Genomic DNA, 17094 nt, shown 5'->3' on the forward strand with positions numbered 1-17094 from the left:
GTAAAATGGCGATGATACCTGTAGTACCTACTTCTCAGAGGCTCAGATGAGATGATGTTTGCAAAATAATTTCAAATGGCAGTTTTTATTATTATTACCAGGAAATAGAATCATAAGACCTTAGATTTAAAGCTGGAAGGGACTTTAGAGACCATTGAGTCTGACTTCTTCATTTCATAAAAGAAGAAACTGAGGTAGAGGGAAGTGACTTGCCCAGGGTCACACAGCCAGGAAACGACTGAGGCAGGATTTGAACTGAAATGTTAAGAGCCAGAAAGGACTTTAGAAACCATCTAGCCCAGGGGTTCTTAACCTGGGCTCGTTTATTTGTTTAAGATATTTTGATAACTGTATTTCAATATAATTAGGTTCCTTTGTACTTTTATTGATTTTTTTTTGGATTTAAAAAAATTGTGAGAAGGGCACCAGGCTGCCAAAAGGGTCCATGACTCAAATAATAATAATAGTTAGCAATTATAAAAGGTTCCTGAAACATTTTGTGAATATGAGCCTCACAACAACCCTGGTATGCAGGTGTTACTATTATTACTTCCATTTTGCAGACGAGGAAACTGAGGCAGACAGCAGTTGAGTGACTTGCCCAGTGTCACACAGCTAGTAAGTGTCTGAGGTTGGAGTTGAACTCAAATGTTCCCAACTCCAAGCCCAGCACTCTATCCACTTTGCCACCTAGTTTCCAAGATAAATAAGTATAATAGGAAGTAGGAGGGCAGAGAACACTCACTAATCAATGGGGAAGAATCAAAGAAGGCTTCATGGAGGAGAAGACATGAACTGAGTGTTGAAGCAAGGATTCTGACACTGTGAGATGAAGAAGATGTGTGTTCTAGGCATGGGAGTGCCCAGTGCAGATGTCCTGAGGCAGGAGATTGAGTACTGAGTTTAGGGAACAGATACTAGTCGAGTTTGCAATGTAGAGTGCATGAAGAGAAGGAAAGTGAATGAAGTCTGGAAAGGTAATTCAGAGCCAGACTTTGGAGAACCTTGAATGCCAGGGTTAGAGGTAGTAGCCTAGTTGCTAAAATACTAGCCTTGAGTCAGAAAAACCTGAGTTCAAATACTGCCCCTTAGTTGTTGTATGATTCTAGACAAGTCACTTAACCTCTAGCCTCAGTTTCCTCGCCTGGAAAATGGGGGTAATCATATCACCTACCTTGAAAAGTTGTCAATGAGATAATATTTGTAGATTGCTTTGTAATGATTAATGAACTTTATAAATGCTAGTCATCGTCCCTTTTTCCCAGAGGTAGTAGGGAGCCACTGCAGGTTTGGAGTTTGTTTTTTGAGCAGAGAGGAGTGACCTATGCCCTAGGAAGATTATTTTGATAATTGTGCACAGGCTGAATTGGTGAAGGGGGAGACTAGAAGCAGAAAGGGCTATTAGGAAGGTATGACATTGGTCCCGGCAAGAGGTGACTCCAGCTTCAACTGGGTGGTGAAAAGTGTGAGTAGAGAGAAGGCAAAGAACGCACCTGGAGGGGAGGGAGAATAGACAAGATTTGGCAACCAACTGGATGGGAGGGGGGAGCATGAGGGAGGAGTCCTGGATGGCTGAGAGGAAGGATACCAGGGTCCTCAGCAGAAACAAGGAAGTATGGAGGAGGGGTGTGCTTAGGGCAAAGATGAGGAGTATTTGAAGGTCTATTTGGGGTGCCCTGGGGAAGCCAGGCAGGTACCTGGGCTTCAGGAAGCCACCCCAACTTTGAAGTTGTAGTAACTCTAGATTGGGCAGGTAGGTGGATAGAGTGGATAGAGCTCATCTTCCTGAGTCCAAATCCAGCCTCAAAAACTTACTAGCTGTATGACCCAAGGGGGGTCATGAAGAGTCAGACATGACTGAAAAATGACTGAGCAATGATAAATCATGTTAAAAGAGAGCTAGCTCTCGAGTCAAAGGCTTCAGGTTCAAATCCTGCCTCTGAGGCCGTGAGCACATCCTTTAACTTCCCTAGGACTCAGTTTTCTCATCTGTGAAATGAGGCAGTTGGATTAGAGGGCCTCCAAGATCCCTTCTAGCCAAGAACTGGAATCCTAGAGGAGAAATGCTGTAAACAACACTTAAAAACAAAGTTGTTGTTTTTCATTTAAGATGACTGTGTTACACAAGAGAACCCAACCACATTCTTCTTTTTTTCCAGATTCAAGAACAGCTGAAAAATGGATACAGAAGAAAAAGAGGTAAGTGGATTTTTCATCACTGGAACTCAGATGGGAAGAGATCATAGAGGCAGAGGAATGGGGGGGAGGGGAAGATAGCCAGGGAGACCTGGGTTCAAGTCCTACCACTGACACAACCTGGCTGTATGACCCTGGACAAGTCATTCGCTTCAGTGCCCCGAGGCCCCTCTCTAAGACCATAAGTTACAGATGAGCAGTCTAGACAACTTGGAGAAAAGGAGTTTCTGCATCTAGTGTTCCTCACATGGATGAAGAGACAGATCCAGGCAATAACAAGGAAGAGGAGAAGAAGGATGAACATTCTCCCTAGCACTTTAAGGTTTCCAAAATGAGCTTCTCTGCACACCCACAGCAGCTGGTGGTACACTGGGCCTGGAATCAGGAAGACCTGAGTTCAAATCCAGACTCAGACACTTACCGGCTGTGTGACCCTGGGAAAGTCACTTAACCTCTGTTTTCCTCAGTTTCCCCAATTGTAAAATAGGGATAACAATAATAGTACCTATCTCCCAGGTTTGTTATGAGGCTCAAATGAGATGATGAAGTATAAAACACTTAGCAGTGCCTGGTACATGTCAGGAACTATATAAATGCTTACTCCCTTCTCTTCTCCATGAAAGACAGGGGATTCAGAGCAGTATTAGCCTCATTCTGCAGATGAGGAAACAGACTGAAAGAGGATCAAGAAACTCACCCAGTTAGTAAGCATCAGAGCCAGCCTCTCTGCTTTATTTGCACCCCCCCCCCCACACACACACCTTTTTTTTGTAAGTCTGTAAGAGAAGCAAGAAGAAAATTCAGTTCATTTGGCTGGATGGGAATCAGGGGAACCTGGATCTCTGCTCAGACGTATTCTATCTGTAAAACTCTGTGTAAGTCGCCTTACAGTGAAAAGTCCAGCAGTGGAAAGGGGGCTGGGGGAGAGATAGTAGTAGTATCTGAAGCAGGAGGAAGGTGAGGAGGCCAAGGAAGAACATGCCAGGTGATAGTGAGTCGGGAGGAGGGACAGACATGTTAAGGCCCATAGGCACAAAATATCTCTTAACAGATGGTTTCAAAGTGAATTATGAAGGAAAGTTGTTGTTTTTTCCTGCTGCCTAATTCTATGATTCTATAAACTTGATCTGCCCTAGTCTGTGTGTGTTTGGGGTGGAGGAAGAAATCTGTTCCAGGAAAGTCTCTTCCTTTCTCCAGGCCTCAGTTTCCCCATCTGTAAAATAAGGATAACATGGCTTATTGGCAGGCGGTGTGGTTTAATAGCAAGAACACTGAACTTGGAGTCAGGGACCTGGGTTCAAATCCAGGCTCTGCCACTTAGTACCTGTGTGACCCAGGGCAAGTGACTTGCATTCCCTGGGCCTCAGTTTCTTCATCTATCAAATGCAAGGGAAGATTCCCACCAATCCTCTCATCCCCCAAACCTATTAGTGACACACCTAAAATTTTTGTATTATAGCTGTAAAGCTGAGGTCTACAGACCCCCAGAGGGAGAATGGATGGATTTCATGAGATCTATGAACTGGGATGGGAAAAAAAAAAATCTTCATTCTCACCAACCTCTGCCTAAAATTTAGCATTTCCTCCAACTGTGAATATAAGCAATAGCATATGATTTGGAGCAGTAAATATGCTCCTCCAGACTGCCAAAGGGGCCCATGACTTGTTCAGTTGTGTCTGACTCCTCATGACCCCATTTGGGGTTTTCTTGGCAAAGATACTGCAACTTCTTTTCCCAGCTCATTTTACACATGAGGAAACTGAGGCAAACAAGATTAAGTGACTTGTCCAGGGTCACACACCTTGGAAGGTTGGATTTGAACTCAGCTCCTTCTGACTCCAGGGCCAGCACTCTATTCACTGCACTGCCTACCTGCACATGATCCATAGTAGGTGGTTAATAAATCCTTGTTGGGTTTAATTGAATTGAAGCAGTGAAGCAGATTTAATAGATAGGGAAAATGAGGTACAAAAAAATGGAAGCAACTTGCAGAGGATGGCCTCAGGATAGGCCTGGAATGACAGCCTGCAGGGGCTCCAGGCCCAGGGGGATTCCCCCTCCCAGACTCTTTGTACCAGGTGCCCCCTGGTCACATGGGTTGGCTGCTGAATTTGTGGTTGGCCTTCATGGACCTCACACTTCCTCTCTACCCTAGAAAAGGAAAGTTTGCTACGCTTATTTAAAGACTTCCGTGATTTAGAAAAAGAGAAAAAGCATTCCACATAATCTGAGCAACAAGGGTTGGTAAGGGTCCCAGGCACCTGTGTTCCTGTGCACCAGAGAGCTCAGTCCTGTTCTCCCTGCCCCTGATCTCCAAGGACAGCTTCTATCCCAACCATGACTCAAGAAGGAAGCATTTGCTTGAAAGACAGAAGCCCAAGAGAAAAATCTCCCATCTGCATGGTTCTCTGAAGTGAGGAAGGGGCAGGAACTTTGGTGGCCAGACTTGGTGACAATCCAGGCCACGGAGAAGGTTGTATCCAGATGTACTCAGACTGGTGATTTCCACTGAGGTTGTTACTTCACCGGCCTTGAGCCCAAATGGGAAGTTTCTGAAAAATGGAATAAAAACCATACCCACTCACCTCAAATGTGAAGGCACGCCGAGTCTCCTTTTAGCCATTCTCTCCATTCTCATTCCTGGGTCTCAGAAAGGCTGCGTGCCCATTGAGGCTTCCTGCTGGAATGAAAAGATTTGGAGTCTAAGACTATTTAAATTCTGGCTCTTCCTCTTATAACACGTGACCTCAGACATATCATTTCCTATCTCTCAGTCTCAATTTCCCCATGTGTAAAACAAAAGGATTGGTCTAGATACACAACAAGGGCCCTGATCAAATCTATGGTCCTGTGATATCTTTTCTGTCTAGTGTAGGGGAATGGCCCAAAGATCAGGAATGGAAAGAGGAGGAGGAGAATCCATGAGCATATTCAAGCCACCGTTTGGATGATCAGCCCCTGTATAATAGAGAATTGCCAGCATTTCTTTTTTGAGACTGGGTCTCCCCATCTCACCCAGACTCATGGCCCCGCTTCTAACAGTGATTGGTACAAGCCCAGGCTTGCTCTGTTCTTCCAACCTGGGCAGGTTCAGCTTTTCTTCTGCAGTCCAATAGCCCTCTGCTCAGTCTGGAGGCTCACTCCATTGGTGCGAGACTTAGTGCAGACACCCAGCTGGCTCTGGCCCACTGCAGCTCAGAACTCCTGAGCACAGGACAGCCATCAGCCTCAGCCTTGTCAGGATCAGGGATGAGAGCTGCGTGCTACCATGCCTGGCCAAACTGCCTACATTTCTAAAAACAAACTTATTTGGACAATTCTTAGAACCGTCCAGTGTCTTCTTGCTGGCTGTTCTGTGGATCTTTTCTGCTTCGCTGCATGGGTTTTTTTTTTAAATGTCAATGAGAGCATTCCTTAGACATCATTGTAAAAAGAAAACCTTTCAAAATGCCTCTCGATATTTAAAAAAATACTGCTCTTTGCAAAAACAAGCATTTTATGAACTCTGATCCTAATATATCACCCTGTGTGAAGAAAAATAGATTTTTTAAAAAAAAATTTCAGTTTAAAAGGGAGGAAGCCAACAGGAAGCCTTTCCAAATGAGAAAACTGAGGCCGAGTGAAGGGGGAAATGACATGGGACATAGAGCTTAGCTGAGAGAAACCTTCGTTTTGGAGTCAAAGAAGAATTCTTTCTACACCCAACCTCTGCTCAAAGGTCTTCAGTGAAAGTCTCCTCCTGAGGTGGCCTGTGACACTTTTTCTTGGTGTTGTTAAGTTGTTTTTAGTCATGTCTGACTCTTCGTGACCCCATTTGGGGTTTTCTTGGCAGAGATACAGGAATGGTTTGCCATTTCCTCCTCCAGGTCATTATACAGATGAGAAAACTGAGGCAAACAGGGTGAAGTGACTTGTCCAGGGTCACACAGTTAGTTGGTGTCTGAGGCCAGACTCTTTGGGGCAGCTTCAATACCTGGAGAATTTTCTCCTCCGATTCAGCTTCAATCTGTCTCTCTGAAACATCCATGGATTGTTCATGGTACAGACCTCTGAGCTGGAGCAGAATAAGTCAAAAACTGTCTTCCTCCTTCTGTGGGCCACAGTAGAAGCACCAATGACTTCTGCAATCGAGGGGTTCTTTGCAAGTTGACTTTTGAGGCTGGGAAGCCCCAAGGCTGTGCTGAGTTACTGCTGGCAGGGCTGCCCAGTCATAGTATTTCAATATTAGTAGATATGGACAGATGCTTTCATTTCAGCTAAGAATAAAAACTGCATCTAGTCAGTGCCATGAATAGCTTGGGGGAAAAAAAACCTTCATGTGATAATGCACACTTACTAGTCAATAAAATCGACTATGATACAAAAAAACAGAACAAAACAAAACAAAAAAGCCAAACTGTCTTCCACATGACAGGTCTTCAAACGCCACGAGACAGTTCCCAGCTCCTCTTTTTCCCATCCTTGACTTCCATTCTCAAAGCTACCATCATCTCTGGGCCCCTCCACCTTCGTCTCCCTCCACCAGAGATGGTCCAGCTTATTAATGGCCTTCCTAATAACACAGGGCAGCCAAAATGGGACACCAGCCTCTGGATGTGATCTGACCAAGGCCAGTGGGCAGAAGAAGGCCTACTTCCCTTGTTCTAAATGCTCTACCTCGTGGCAGGGCTCTTCCTCTTGTACCCCCAGGGATGTCCAAGTAAATGCAAAAAATGGATGTTCTAAATGAAGTTATGGGTAGGGGTAGGAAGAAGAAGGGAAAGAAAAGGGACTTGACTGAAGAAATCTGCTACCTGTGGCATGTTTCCTGGCTTCACCCTGGTCCCCACCCTTCACCTTGTTCACTCCTCAACCAATGGTGTCAGTTGAAATCTTGGGCTTAGTGGTTTACTCAGTATTTGCTTACGTCTGCTTCTCATAAATGCAAACCAGCCCAATAAATAACATACTGGAAGACAAAACTCTTGAGGGAATGTTAAACCAATTACTTCCCTTACATAGACAGCACACTTCAGAACAGGGGCATAAAACGCACGGCCTGTGGGCCAGGCCATAAGCAGCCCACGACACTCCTCAAACAGTCTGAAAATGTAGTTCCTATATGATTTTAATGGTAATGCATTAATAAAAAAATTAGTATGCAAACATGTGTGAGTCCTGAGGACCTCACACACAAGGCAAAATTTGACCCCGTCTTCCACTCCTCTTAGGAATGGTCTCAGCAAGCTGCTCATTCCCAGTGTCCAAACAGTTGTTTAGCCTTGTTGATTCTTATACATCCTTCATGTCCATCCTCTTTTCCCACCTTACATGACTACTACCCCATCACATCTCACCTTGGCAAATGCGGTAACCTCTTAGCTGGTCAGGAAGCTAGGTGGCTCGATAGAGCATTAAGCCTAGAGTCAGGAAGACCTGAGTTCAAATCCAGCCTCAGACACTTAGTGATTGTGTGCCCCTGTTCAAGTCATTTCATCCTGTTTGCCTCACTTTCCTCATCTGTAAATGAGCTAGAGAAGGGAAAGACTGCCAAGGATTTCTGCCGAGAAAACCCCAAATGGGGTCTTGACGTGACTCAACCGACTGAACAAGTTTTCTTCTCTCTAATTAACCCTCCATACAGCTGTCAAAAATCTTCCTCAATCGTAAATCTGACCGTGTCACTCAAGAATCTTCAAAGGATCTCTGTTGCTTCCAGAATAAAATACCAAGTCCCCTCCCTGCCCCACTCCCCAGGAGAGTGTAAGCTCCTTGAGGCCAGGAATTATTTTTTTTTTCCTTTTAACTCCCAGAGCCTAGCCCAGGCTCTGGCCCAAGATCACGAACAAATGTCATGAATGTTTGTTGGATTGGATTGGAAGAGCCTGAACAAGAGGGCCCCAAGAAGGCCCCTTCCAATTCTAGAGCTTTGATCCAAAGACTCTGAGGAGGCAAGAGAGGACAAGTCTGTTCTAGCTCAAGAACCCAATTGATAAACATCTGGATTCACACCAAGTCTAAACCAAGCGGGCTGGGGAGGAGGGGACATCGTTTGCTCTCCAAAAGGATGCGTGGCTTTACTGCAGGGATGCTGTTCTAAAAATCACCATCCTTGGCTCTTTTACAAGAGGCCCCAGGTGGCCAAGTTGGTCAAAACTCTGTTTATTCTCTACCTTTCAGGAACCTGACTCTCTTCTAAAAGGAAGTCTACACGTGCCTGTTTCCTTAGAATTCTGTGTGGTTTTTATTGTCATCTTCCACCCCACCCTCCATTCATTTCCACCTCCACCCCCAAAGCACAGGCTCGCTTCTTCAGAATGTGGTCACCTGTGAACCGTGACCCACAGCTTTTCCTGTAGACAGCCAGCACATGGGGCTTGGGGGCCACTTAGCAGCATTATCCCCCCCGCCCGCCACCCTACCCCGTGCATTTTATAATTGGGCTGCAGAATGAAGTCCTTTGCTTACACCCAGGCAAACCACAAGGGCAGGCTGGGGCTTCCTGTTGCCAGGTCTCTATAAAGTGCCTCCGTCCCAAAATAAGAGACCAAGAGAAACTCCTCAAAGCCTTGAGCTCTGGGTCCCACACAGTCCCTCTCCTACCTCTTCTCTTTCTGCTCTTTGACTGTCCCCATTTAGGGCCCAGCCCAGCCCTTACACACGTGTCTCTGAGTCTCTGTCTTTCTCTCTCTGTGTCTCTGTCTGTTTCTGTCTCTCTGTCACTTCCTCTCTGTGTCTCTGTCTCTGTGTTTCTATCTCTCTCTCTCTCTTTGTCTCTCTGTCACTTTCTCTCCCTGTGTCTGTCTGTGTGTCTATCTCTGTCTCTGTCTCTCTGTCTCTGTCTCTTTCTCTCTGTCTCTGTCTTTGTTTCTCTTCTCTCTCTGTCTCTCTCTTCTCTGTCTGTGTGTGTGTGTCTGTCTGTCTGTCTCTGTCTCTTCCCCCACTCCTCCCTCTCTCTCTCTGTCACTTTCTCTCCCTGTATCTGTCTGTCTGTGTGTCAATCTCTGTCTCTGTCTCTCTGTCTCTTTCTCTTTCTGTCTCTGTCTCTGTTTCTCTTCTCTCTCTGTCTCTCTCTCTTCTCTGTGTGTGTGTGTGTGTGTGTCTGTCTGTTTCTGTCTCTTCCCCCACTCCTCCCTCTCTCTCTCTCTCTCTCTCTCTCTTTCTCTCTCTAACTTGGTGTGGGTAACCTGGACTGAAACTTAGTTTCTCTCTCCCCACACCTTCCCAGGGCGGCTCCCCCAGGGCCATGTCCAGATTCCTAAGGCACTTCACTGTGGTGGGCGATGACCACTACAAATGGAATACCAGATATAAGAGATGGGACAATGAGGATGAGGAGGATGAGCAGCCACAGATGCCTACAGCACCAGCTCCAGCATCCGCTGCTCCTGCGACTGAAAGCGGCCCCACTGATGTTCCAGGAGAGGTGGTCACCCCTCCAAAAGTTCCCTTGGACTTCAGGACTATGATGAGGAAGGTCTTCAGTTCCCACAGGTTTCAGGTAGGTCTCACTGAGAGCTGGATCAGCAGGATGGGGCGGGAAGAGGTCTAGATGTGAGAGTCAGGAGGTCTTGGCTACTGGGCAGTCAGGCTCTTCTCTGAGCCTCAGCATCTCTACAGTGGAGATAAAAAAAAACCCGCCCACCCTTATCTTGCAAGGCTATTGAAACTGGGAAGTCAGATTATAGCTGTGAATTTTTAAAAAGTTTAAAGGTCATCTTAGCCAAGAATTTTTGTTATCATCATAATCATAATAATTGTTATTAAAAAAAGAGAAAATAAGTGTGCTGCCTGTTCTGCCCACTTTCCATTTTCCTCTTTAGAATTGGAATGTCAGAACTGGAAGGGATATTAAAACAGATCATCCAAGCTGGGAAGGTCCTTAGAACAGGGGATGTCAGAGCTGGGAGGGTCCTCAGAACAGAGAATGTCAGAGCTGGGAGGGGCCTCAGAACAGGGAAGGTCAGAGCTGGGAGGGGCCTCAGAACAGGGGATGTCAGAGTTGGGAGGGGCCTCAGAACAGGGGATGTCAGAGCTGGGAGAGACTTTAGAACCTAAAATGTTAAAGTCTGAATGAATGTCAGGACACGAAATATCTGAGCTGGGAGGCCCCTGGAATCATCAGGGTCAATCCCCTCATTTGGCAGGTGAGGAAAGCAGAGACACTGAAGAGGCCATGGTGAATAAGGATCTTAGATATGGGTTGGCAAGTTGGACCCATTCAGCCTGCTCTGTGACCTTGGACAATCTCTTGCCCTCTCTGAGCCTTCCTTTTCCTTTCTATGTTTGATCCCTGCCTGTGCCTAGAAGTGAAACAGGGAACATGTCCCTGCAGCTCTCAGCATCCCTGTTGGACACCGAATGCTCTGTGAGGCTAAGGAACCATCAAGCGACTGTCAGGATTAATTCTTGAACAGTTTTTTTTGTGACCCTGTCATAGGCTCCTAGGCATGCATGGTGCTAGAAATAGAAATGAACCCAATTCCCCAGATTGTGCAGATGTCATTTCCACTGTACCTGGGGGTGGGAAGCAGCCTTGTTTCTCTTCTGTCACTGTCATTGTTCAGCTCTTAACACGTTTTCCCTATCCTGGGGCTTAGAGAGAAATAAAGCTGGCCAAAAATCCGTTTCCAGTCTGGGATCAGCCCGTCCCTCTTGCGGCTGTGAGGAGCAGAGAATCACAATATTAACTTGGGAGGAGCATCCCGTCCCACTCATTTCCATCACTCCAAGTAACGGGCTCAGCCCACCAATGGACCTGCATGTGGCCAAGAGGACTCACCCTTCCCCAGAGGCCTTGGACCCCAGGGCTTCATTTCCCAACCCTGGCCAGACCCTGTGCCTAGAATGGGCCTTGGAGAGCAGGGCTGAGGGAAAAGAATTAAGGGAGCAAGTGTGTAATAAGGTTGGAGGTTTGCGTCCTCTTTACATACATTTTCTCATTCAGTCACAGTATCCAGCTGGTGCTGGGCTGGGCAGCCTGGGGAAATAGGAGAGAAGGAGAAGGGAGAATGGTCCTGTTTGCAGTACAGTGGGAAAAGCCCTTGGCTTGTAGGCAGAGAGAACCTGGGTTCAGATGCCACCCCTGATGCTTATTAACTGAGTCACCCTGGGCCAATCACCAAATCCTCCTGGAATCAGTTTACTGATCTGTAAACTGAAGGGGTTGAGTTCAGTGGCCTCTAAGGATGGAGGTGGGGAGAGGGGAGAGAAAAAGGAGAGAGAGAGAGAGAGAAGGAGGGAAGGAGAGACAGAGACAGAGAGGAAAGGTGGAGAGAGAAAGAAGAGGAGAGTGAGTGAGCAAGCCTGTATTTATTAAGTGTTTACTGTGTGCCAGGCACTGTGCTCAGCATTGGGGATAAAAATACAAGCCAACAAGATAGTCACTGCCCTCACCAAGCTTTCCTTCTAATGGGGGAAGACAACACATAATGAGGAGCTAAAAAGGGGGGAAGGGAAGGTTGCTCCAAGGGAGGTAGAGGAGTGCCAACAAGGAAGAGGAGGCCTTTGATTGAGCCCTAAATTCACCATCAATGATCCTACCACTTATTTCTATGTTGCTTTAAGATTTTCAAAGTACTTTCCTCACAACTACCCTGTGAGGTAGGTAGTGATCCTTGTGCCCATTTCACAGATTAGGAAACTGAGGCACAGAGAGGCAAGAGGTCACAACACTAGCTCATAGGAAGGGCAGAATTTGAACATAGGCCTCTTCTGATCCCAAGTCCAACACACTTTTCCTCCCCCCATGCTGCCTTGGTGTCCTCACCAGTCCTATCACAGAATTTTAGAATTAGAAGAGACCTCAGCTGTCACCAAGTCCCACTTTGACTCACTCTAACCCACCCAACACATGGTCCTCCAGCCTTGGCCCGAAGCTCTCTCGTGAGGGGACCCTTCACACAAAGTTAGGAAGTTTAAGTCCTTGCAACTTGGGACCAATGCTCCTGTGTCTGCTTTCTGGGGCCCAGCAGGTAAAAAAATGTCAAATTCCTCTTCCACAGGACAGCCCTTGATGTACTGGAATCAGGAAATGGATCAATCAGCAAACAATTTATTACAGGCCAACTGTAGGCCAAGTGCTGGGGATTCAAAGATAAGACAGTTACCCTGTTTTCCCTGAATTTTCTCTTCTTCAGCTTAAACACCTCCCCCCTGCCCAGTTCCCTCAATCCAGCCTCAAATGGCATAAACTCAATGTATTTCCCCATTGGGATGGCCCTCCAAGTCCTACACTCACCGTCCCCTCTGCCTGCCATATATTGTAAAAATGCAGGTCGTGCCTGTAAGGTGTTGAGTAGGTGGGAGGGGAGGAACTGGAGGCAGCAATGACAAATGACTCTGTAGAGCTTTGGTGGGGAAGGGGTGCCAAGAGATGGGCTGGTACCTGAGAGATGGGCAGCTGGCTGACAGTGCACAGAGTACTGGACCTGGAGTGAGGAAGACCTGAGTTCAAATCCAGCCTCAGACACTTCCTAGGTGTGTGACCCTGAGCAAGTCACTTTACCTCCATCTGCCTCAGTTTCCTCATCTGTGGGATGGGAATAATAACAGCACCTACCTGCCAGCTTTGTTGTGAGGAGCAATGAGATAATATTTGTAAAGTGCTTAGCACAGTGCCTGGCATAGATAGGAACTATATAAATGCTTCTTTGTCCCCCCCTTCCCCCATAGGTAGGCAGGGTTGAGGGAAGGCTTTCTGAGGAAGGGACAGATGTCAGCAGGCAAAAGAGGAAAAGGCCAGTGGAAAGGGAGAGATTGAAGATGTTAGGAAGAGAAGGGGTCATGGAGGGAATTAGAGAAAGTGGCAGGGCATGGAGTGAGGTTACAGGCTCAGGCTGGATGAGATCAGAGCAGGACGGGATCAGAATGAACCAGAAGAACCTCAGAAACCTTACTGGAAGAAGCAGGACTTTGGTTTCAGTCATAGAGGCTGATGGTGGCCCAATCTGTCTCCCAGACAGGGCAGTGGTGTGGCTCCTTTCTCTACAGATCCTGAGACTGAGAGTGTGCCAGTTCAGAAGCTCTCCTGCCCCAACCTCTTTTTGCCTTCTTAGGTTTTGTTTTTTGTTTTTTTTAATCAAAAATGGTTAATTCAGTGCACATTAACAAAAACAAAGCCCAAGTGACCAAAACTGTAAAATTGAGATTGTTTGAAAATCACCTATAAAAGGAGTCTTATTCACATTGACAAAATAATGACAAAAAGGTTTGTTGATGTCTCTGTTCCCTCCTGGTCTCTTTTCCTTCTGTGTAATTTTTTTCACTTTTGCATTGAGTTGCTATTATTCTTTTTCATCTTTTTATCTCCAGTACGCACTTACATGTTTGTTGATTAACTGTCAATTGACTTTTTAAAACAAAGCTGTAATCAGTGTGTTCTGATTCTGCTTTCTTCATTCTGTATCATTTATCTTTCCATATTTTTTTTGGGTGGGGGGAACAGAGGTTCCTGTGATTTTACTGGTACAGGCAACTCCCCGGTGATAAAGTTCTCTCCACTAAGGCAAGGTGTACTCGGAGAGTTACCTGGGGCACTGAGAGAGTCAAGTGACTTACCTAGCGTTCCATGGCAGCCAATACATAGATGAGGCAGAATTTGAGCATAGGTCTTCTTAATTCCAAGATGGATTATTTATCCAGAATGCCATGGTATCTCTTAGTCTTTCTATTTTCTTTTGTATTCTTCATGTTTACCATCTTCTGCAGCATAGCAACATTTCATTATCTTAATGAATATAATATCAATATACTATATTATCATTTGTATTAATTTATTTCTTATGTAATAGAGAAAATATGAAGTATATTTTAATATATAACTATTTATATACACACACATAAATGAAGGGTTTACAAAGAGCTTTGCATACATTATCTGCTTTCAGCCCCACAGTAACCCTATGACATAGGTTCTGCAGGTTTAATAATGCCCTTTGTACAGAGCAGGAAACAGACACTCCTGGAGGTTTAGTGACTCGCCCATATTTACTGTCAAAGATGGGCTTAGAATCCAGGTGCCCTCCAGGGTTGAACCTCTGGGCCATTTCCTTGTAAATAACAGAAAAGATAGGTCTGTTTTTGCCTCTTGTAATGACACCTTTAGGATATAGTTCCAGGAGTGGGATCACAGGGTGATGAAGCAGGATCAGTGTGATAATTCTCATTGTGCATTAAAGGATTACCTTTGTGTTTCTGAAGAAAGTTTGTACCAATTCACATTTCCCATCAGTGTAATTGTGTGCCTGTTTTCCCACAGTCCCGCCAACACTGAGCTTTATCCTTTATTTAACTGGTTTGGCAGCTGTGATAGGTGTAAGTGTACCTCTGAGTTGTTTTAACTCACATTTTCTCATTATGGAAGAACTTAAACTTTTTTTATTGCAACAATCTGTGGTTTTTCCCTGTTTTTTAGAATAGTCTGTTCATATCATTTTTGTGTACCACTAGGAGGCACAATAGATAGAGCACCAGGCCTGGAGTCAGGAAGACCTGAGTTCAAATCCAGGCTGAGGCATTTCCTGGCTGTGTGACCCTGGGCAAGTCACTTAACTCTGATTGCCTCAGTTTCTTATTCTATAACATGAGTGGAGAAGGAAATGGAGAATGACTCCAGTATCTTTGTCATGAAAATCGCAAATGGGGTCACAGAGTCAGAAACAACTGAACAACAACAAATCTTTTAACTTCCAAGCTCTCATATGTGGAAGAAAGTATTTATCACTTGACATTTTCACTGTGAAGAGTTTAAAACAATTTTCCTCTTCTTCTTCCCACAGGTTATCATCATTTGCCTGGTCATTATGGATGCCTTACTGGTGCTTGCTGAGCTGATGATAGACTTGAAAATCATCCAATCAGACAAGGAGAACTATGCTGCCAGGGTAGACCATAGATGGCTTATTTGTCTTTTCATTGTTCTGTCTTTTATCTCACTTCTTGGCCCAGGTTATTCCATAGTAGCTCACCCCAACGAGCATGTCCCCAAGGCTTTCCAACACATTCTGGTACTTGAATAGGCTTTCTTATAAAGGGCCAGCCTTGGAATCAGGAAGACCTGAGTTCAAATCCTACCTATGATGCTAATTAGCTGTGTGACTGTGGACAAGTCACCTAAGGTCTCTGAGCATCATTTTGCTCATCTGTAAAATGAGGCCTTTGGACTAGATGGTATGTGAGGTCCTTTCAGTTCTAAATCTATAATCCTAAGCTCTCTGTGCCCCCAGGCCGCTATTGAGGCCTATGAGATGAGTGGCTTGGGTAGAGGGAGTTTCTGACTCAGGACTTGTCCTCCACTGATGAAATCACCATTCCCCACCCCCATCCTATGCCCTCCCAAAAAGACGTGTCCAAAATAACTCTGTGAAGTCACAGCACCCTGAATAAATCCTAAGGCCCTGTTGTGAAGGATGACTCAGGAGCAGGGGGAAAGCTGCCCACATTTTCAGAGATCGTCTCACTGGAGTCCAGGCTTCTCATCTCCTGCTCCAGTGAACTCTCTCAACTAGAAATCATATGCCCTCCCCCACACAGACTCCATCACCATGGTAGATGGTTAGAACTAGTCTTCTCTGCTTTTACATATGCCTTCTCTTTCCCTTCAAGCTTCCTTGGGTGTGGATGTTAATTTGAGTTTATTGAGACAAAAATGGTCAGTCAGTCAGTCAATAATCATGTATTAAGCACTTACCAAGTGATAGGTGCTATGCCCAGTGCTGGGCATAAAAAGCCAAAACAAAACAAAGAAAAGAGTCTAAGAGTTCCCATTCTAATGGGAAAGACTTCCAAACAAATATGTACATTTGAGATGTCTATAGAACAGGAGGAAGGGAGTCTCAGGAGGGAAGTCACTGGTAGTAGGGGAGGGAAGGTGGGAAGGAAGCCTGGGAAGCCAGAAGGGAGAGGGGAGTGAACCAAGCAATCCAGGCCTGAGGGATGGCCAATGCAAAGACTTGGAGATGAGGAATGTGGGGTGTGAGGAATAGCCAGGGGACCAGTGTAGCTGGATCCAGGAGTGTATGGAGGGGAGGAAGGTATAAGAAGACTGGAAAGGTAAGAAGGGGGCAGCTTATGGAGGCTTTACAAGCCAGACACAGGATTTTCGATTGATCCTGGAGGTAAGAGGGCACCCAGGAGCTTCTAGAGCAGGGCAGTGCCATAGTCACACCTGCACTATAGAAAAATGATCTTCACAGCTGAGGAGGATGGACTGGAGTGGGGAGAGACCCGAGGCAGCAGACCCCCAGCAGCTACTGCAATAGTCCAGGAGGGAGATGTTGAGGGCCACCCCCAAGGTGGAGGCAGTGTCAGAGGCCACAAGGGGGTGTCTTTGAGGGATGTTGCAAAGCTAGAAATGACAAGATTTGACAATGGATAGATTGGATATACGCAGTGATGTGAGTTAGGAGTCTAGGATTACATTGAGGTTTTGTGCTAAATGACTGGAAGCAGGTGGTTCCCTTGATGAGGAAGAGGGAAGGGTTTGGGAGGGCAAAGATAATGAGTTTTGATTTAGGCATGGTAAGTTTGAGATGTCTATGGGGCAACCAGTTTGAAATGTCCAAGAGGGAGCTTGGGATGCATGATTCTGTAGCTCAGGAGAGAGACTAGGGCTGGGTATATAGATCTGGGAATCTCGTGCATAGAATTGGGAGCTGATGAGATCACCAAGAGAAATAATCTCGAGTGAAAGGAGAAGGAGCTTAGGACACAGTCTCGGGGGCCAGGCACAAGTGTGGCATGAGTGAGGAGCCAGCCAGGGAGACTGAGAAGGAGCTGTGAGCCAGACAAGAGGAGCCAGGAGAGGAAAACCCAGAGAAAAGAGCGTTGAGGAGGAGGTGACCCCGAATGGCAAACCCTGTCTGAGGGGTCAGGGCACAGCAGGATTGAGAAGAGGCCATTCAGTTTGGCAGTTAGGA

The 17094-nt window shown here is 45.9% G+C and overlaps 1 protein-coding gene across 2 annotated transcripts in view; it reads left to right on the forward strand.

Annotated features, from left to right (window-relative positions):
• HVCN1 (hydrogen voltage gated channel 1) overlaps positions 1–17094 on the forward strand; it is a 40678-nt gene that overhangs the window by 7810 nt on the left and 15774 nt on the right. For both annotated transcript variants that reach the window (XM_027857363.1, XM_027857364.1), the window contains exons 2-4: positions 2160–2199; positions 9405–9677; positions 14956–15060. In XM_027857363.1, coding sequence (XP_027713164.1) covers positions 2179–2199; positions 9405–9677; positions 14956–15060 — 399 coding nt within the window. In that variant the 5' untranslated portion in view covers positions 2160–2178. The remainder of the gene's footprint in view (positions 1–2159; positions 2200–9404; positions 9678–14955; positions 15061–17094) is intronic.

Source organism: Vombatus ursinus, unplaced genomic scaffold, assembly GCF_900497805.2.
Source record: "Vombatus ursinus unplaced genomic scaffold, bare-nosed wombat genome assembly UNPS02012122.1, whole genome shotgun sequence".
In the NCBI taxonomy this organism is placed as follows: Eukaryota; Metazoa; Chordata; class Mammalia; order Diprotodontia; family Vombatidae; genus Vombatus; species Vombatus ursinus.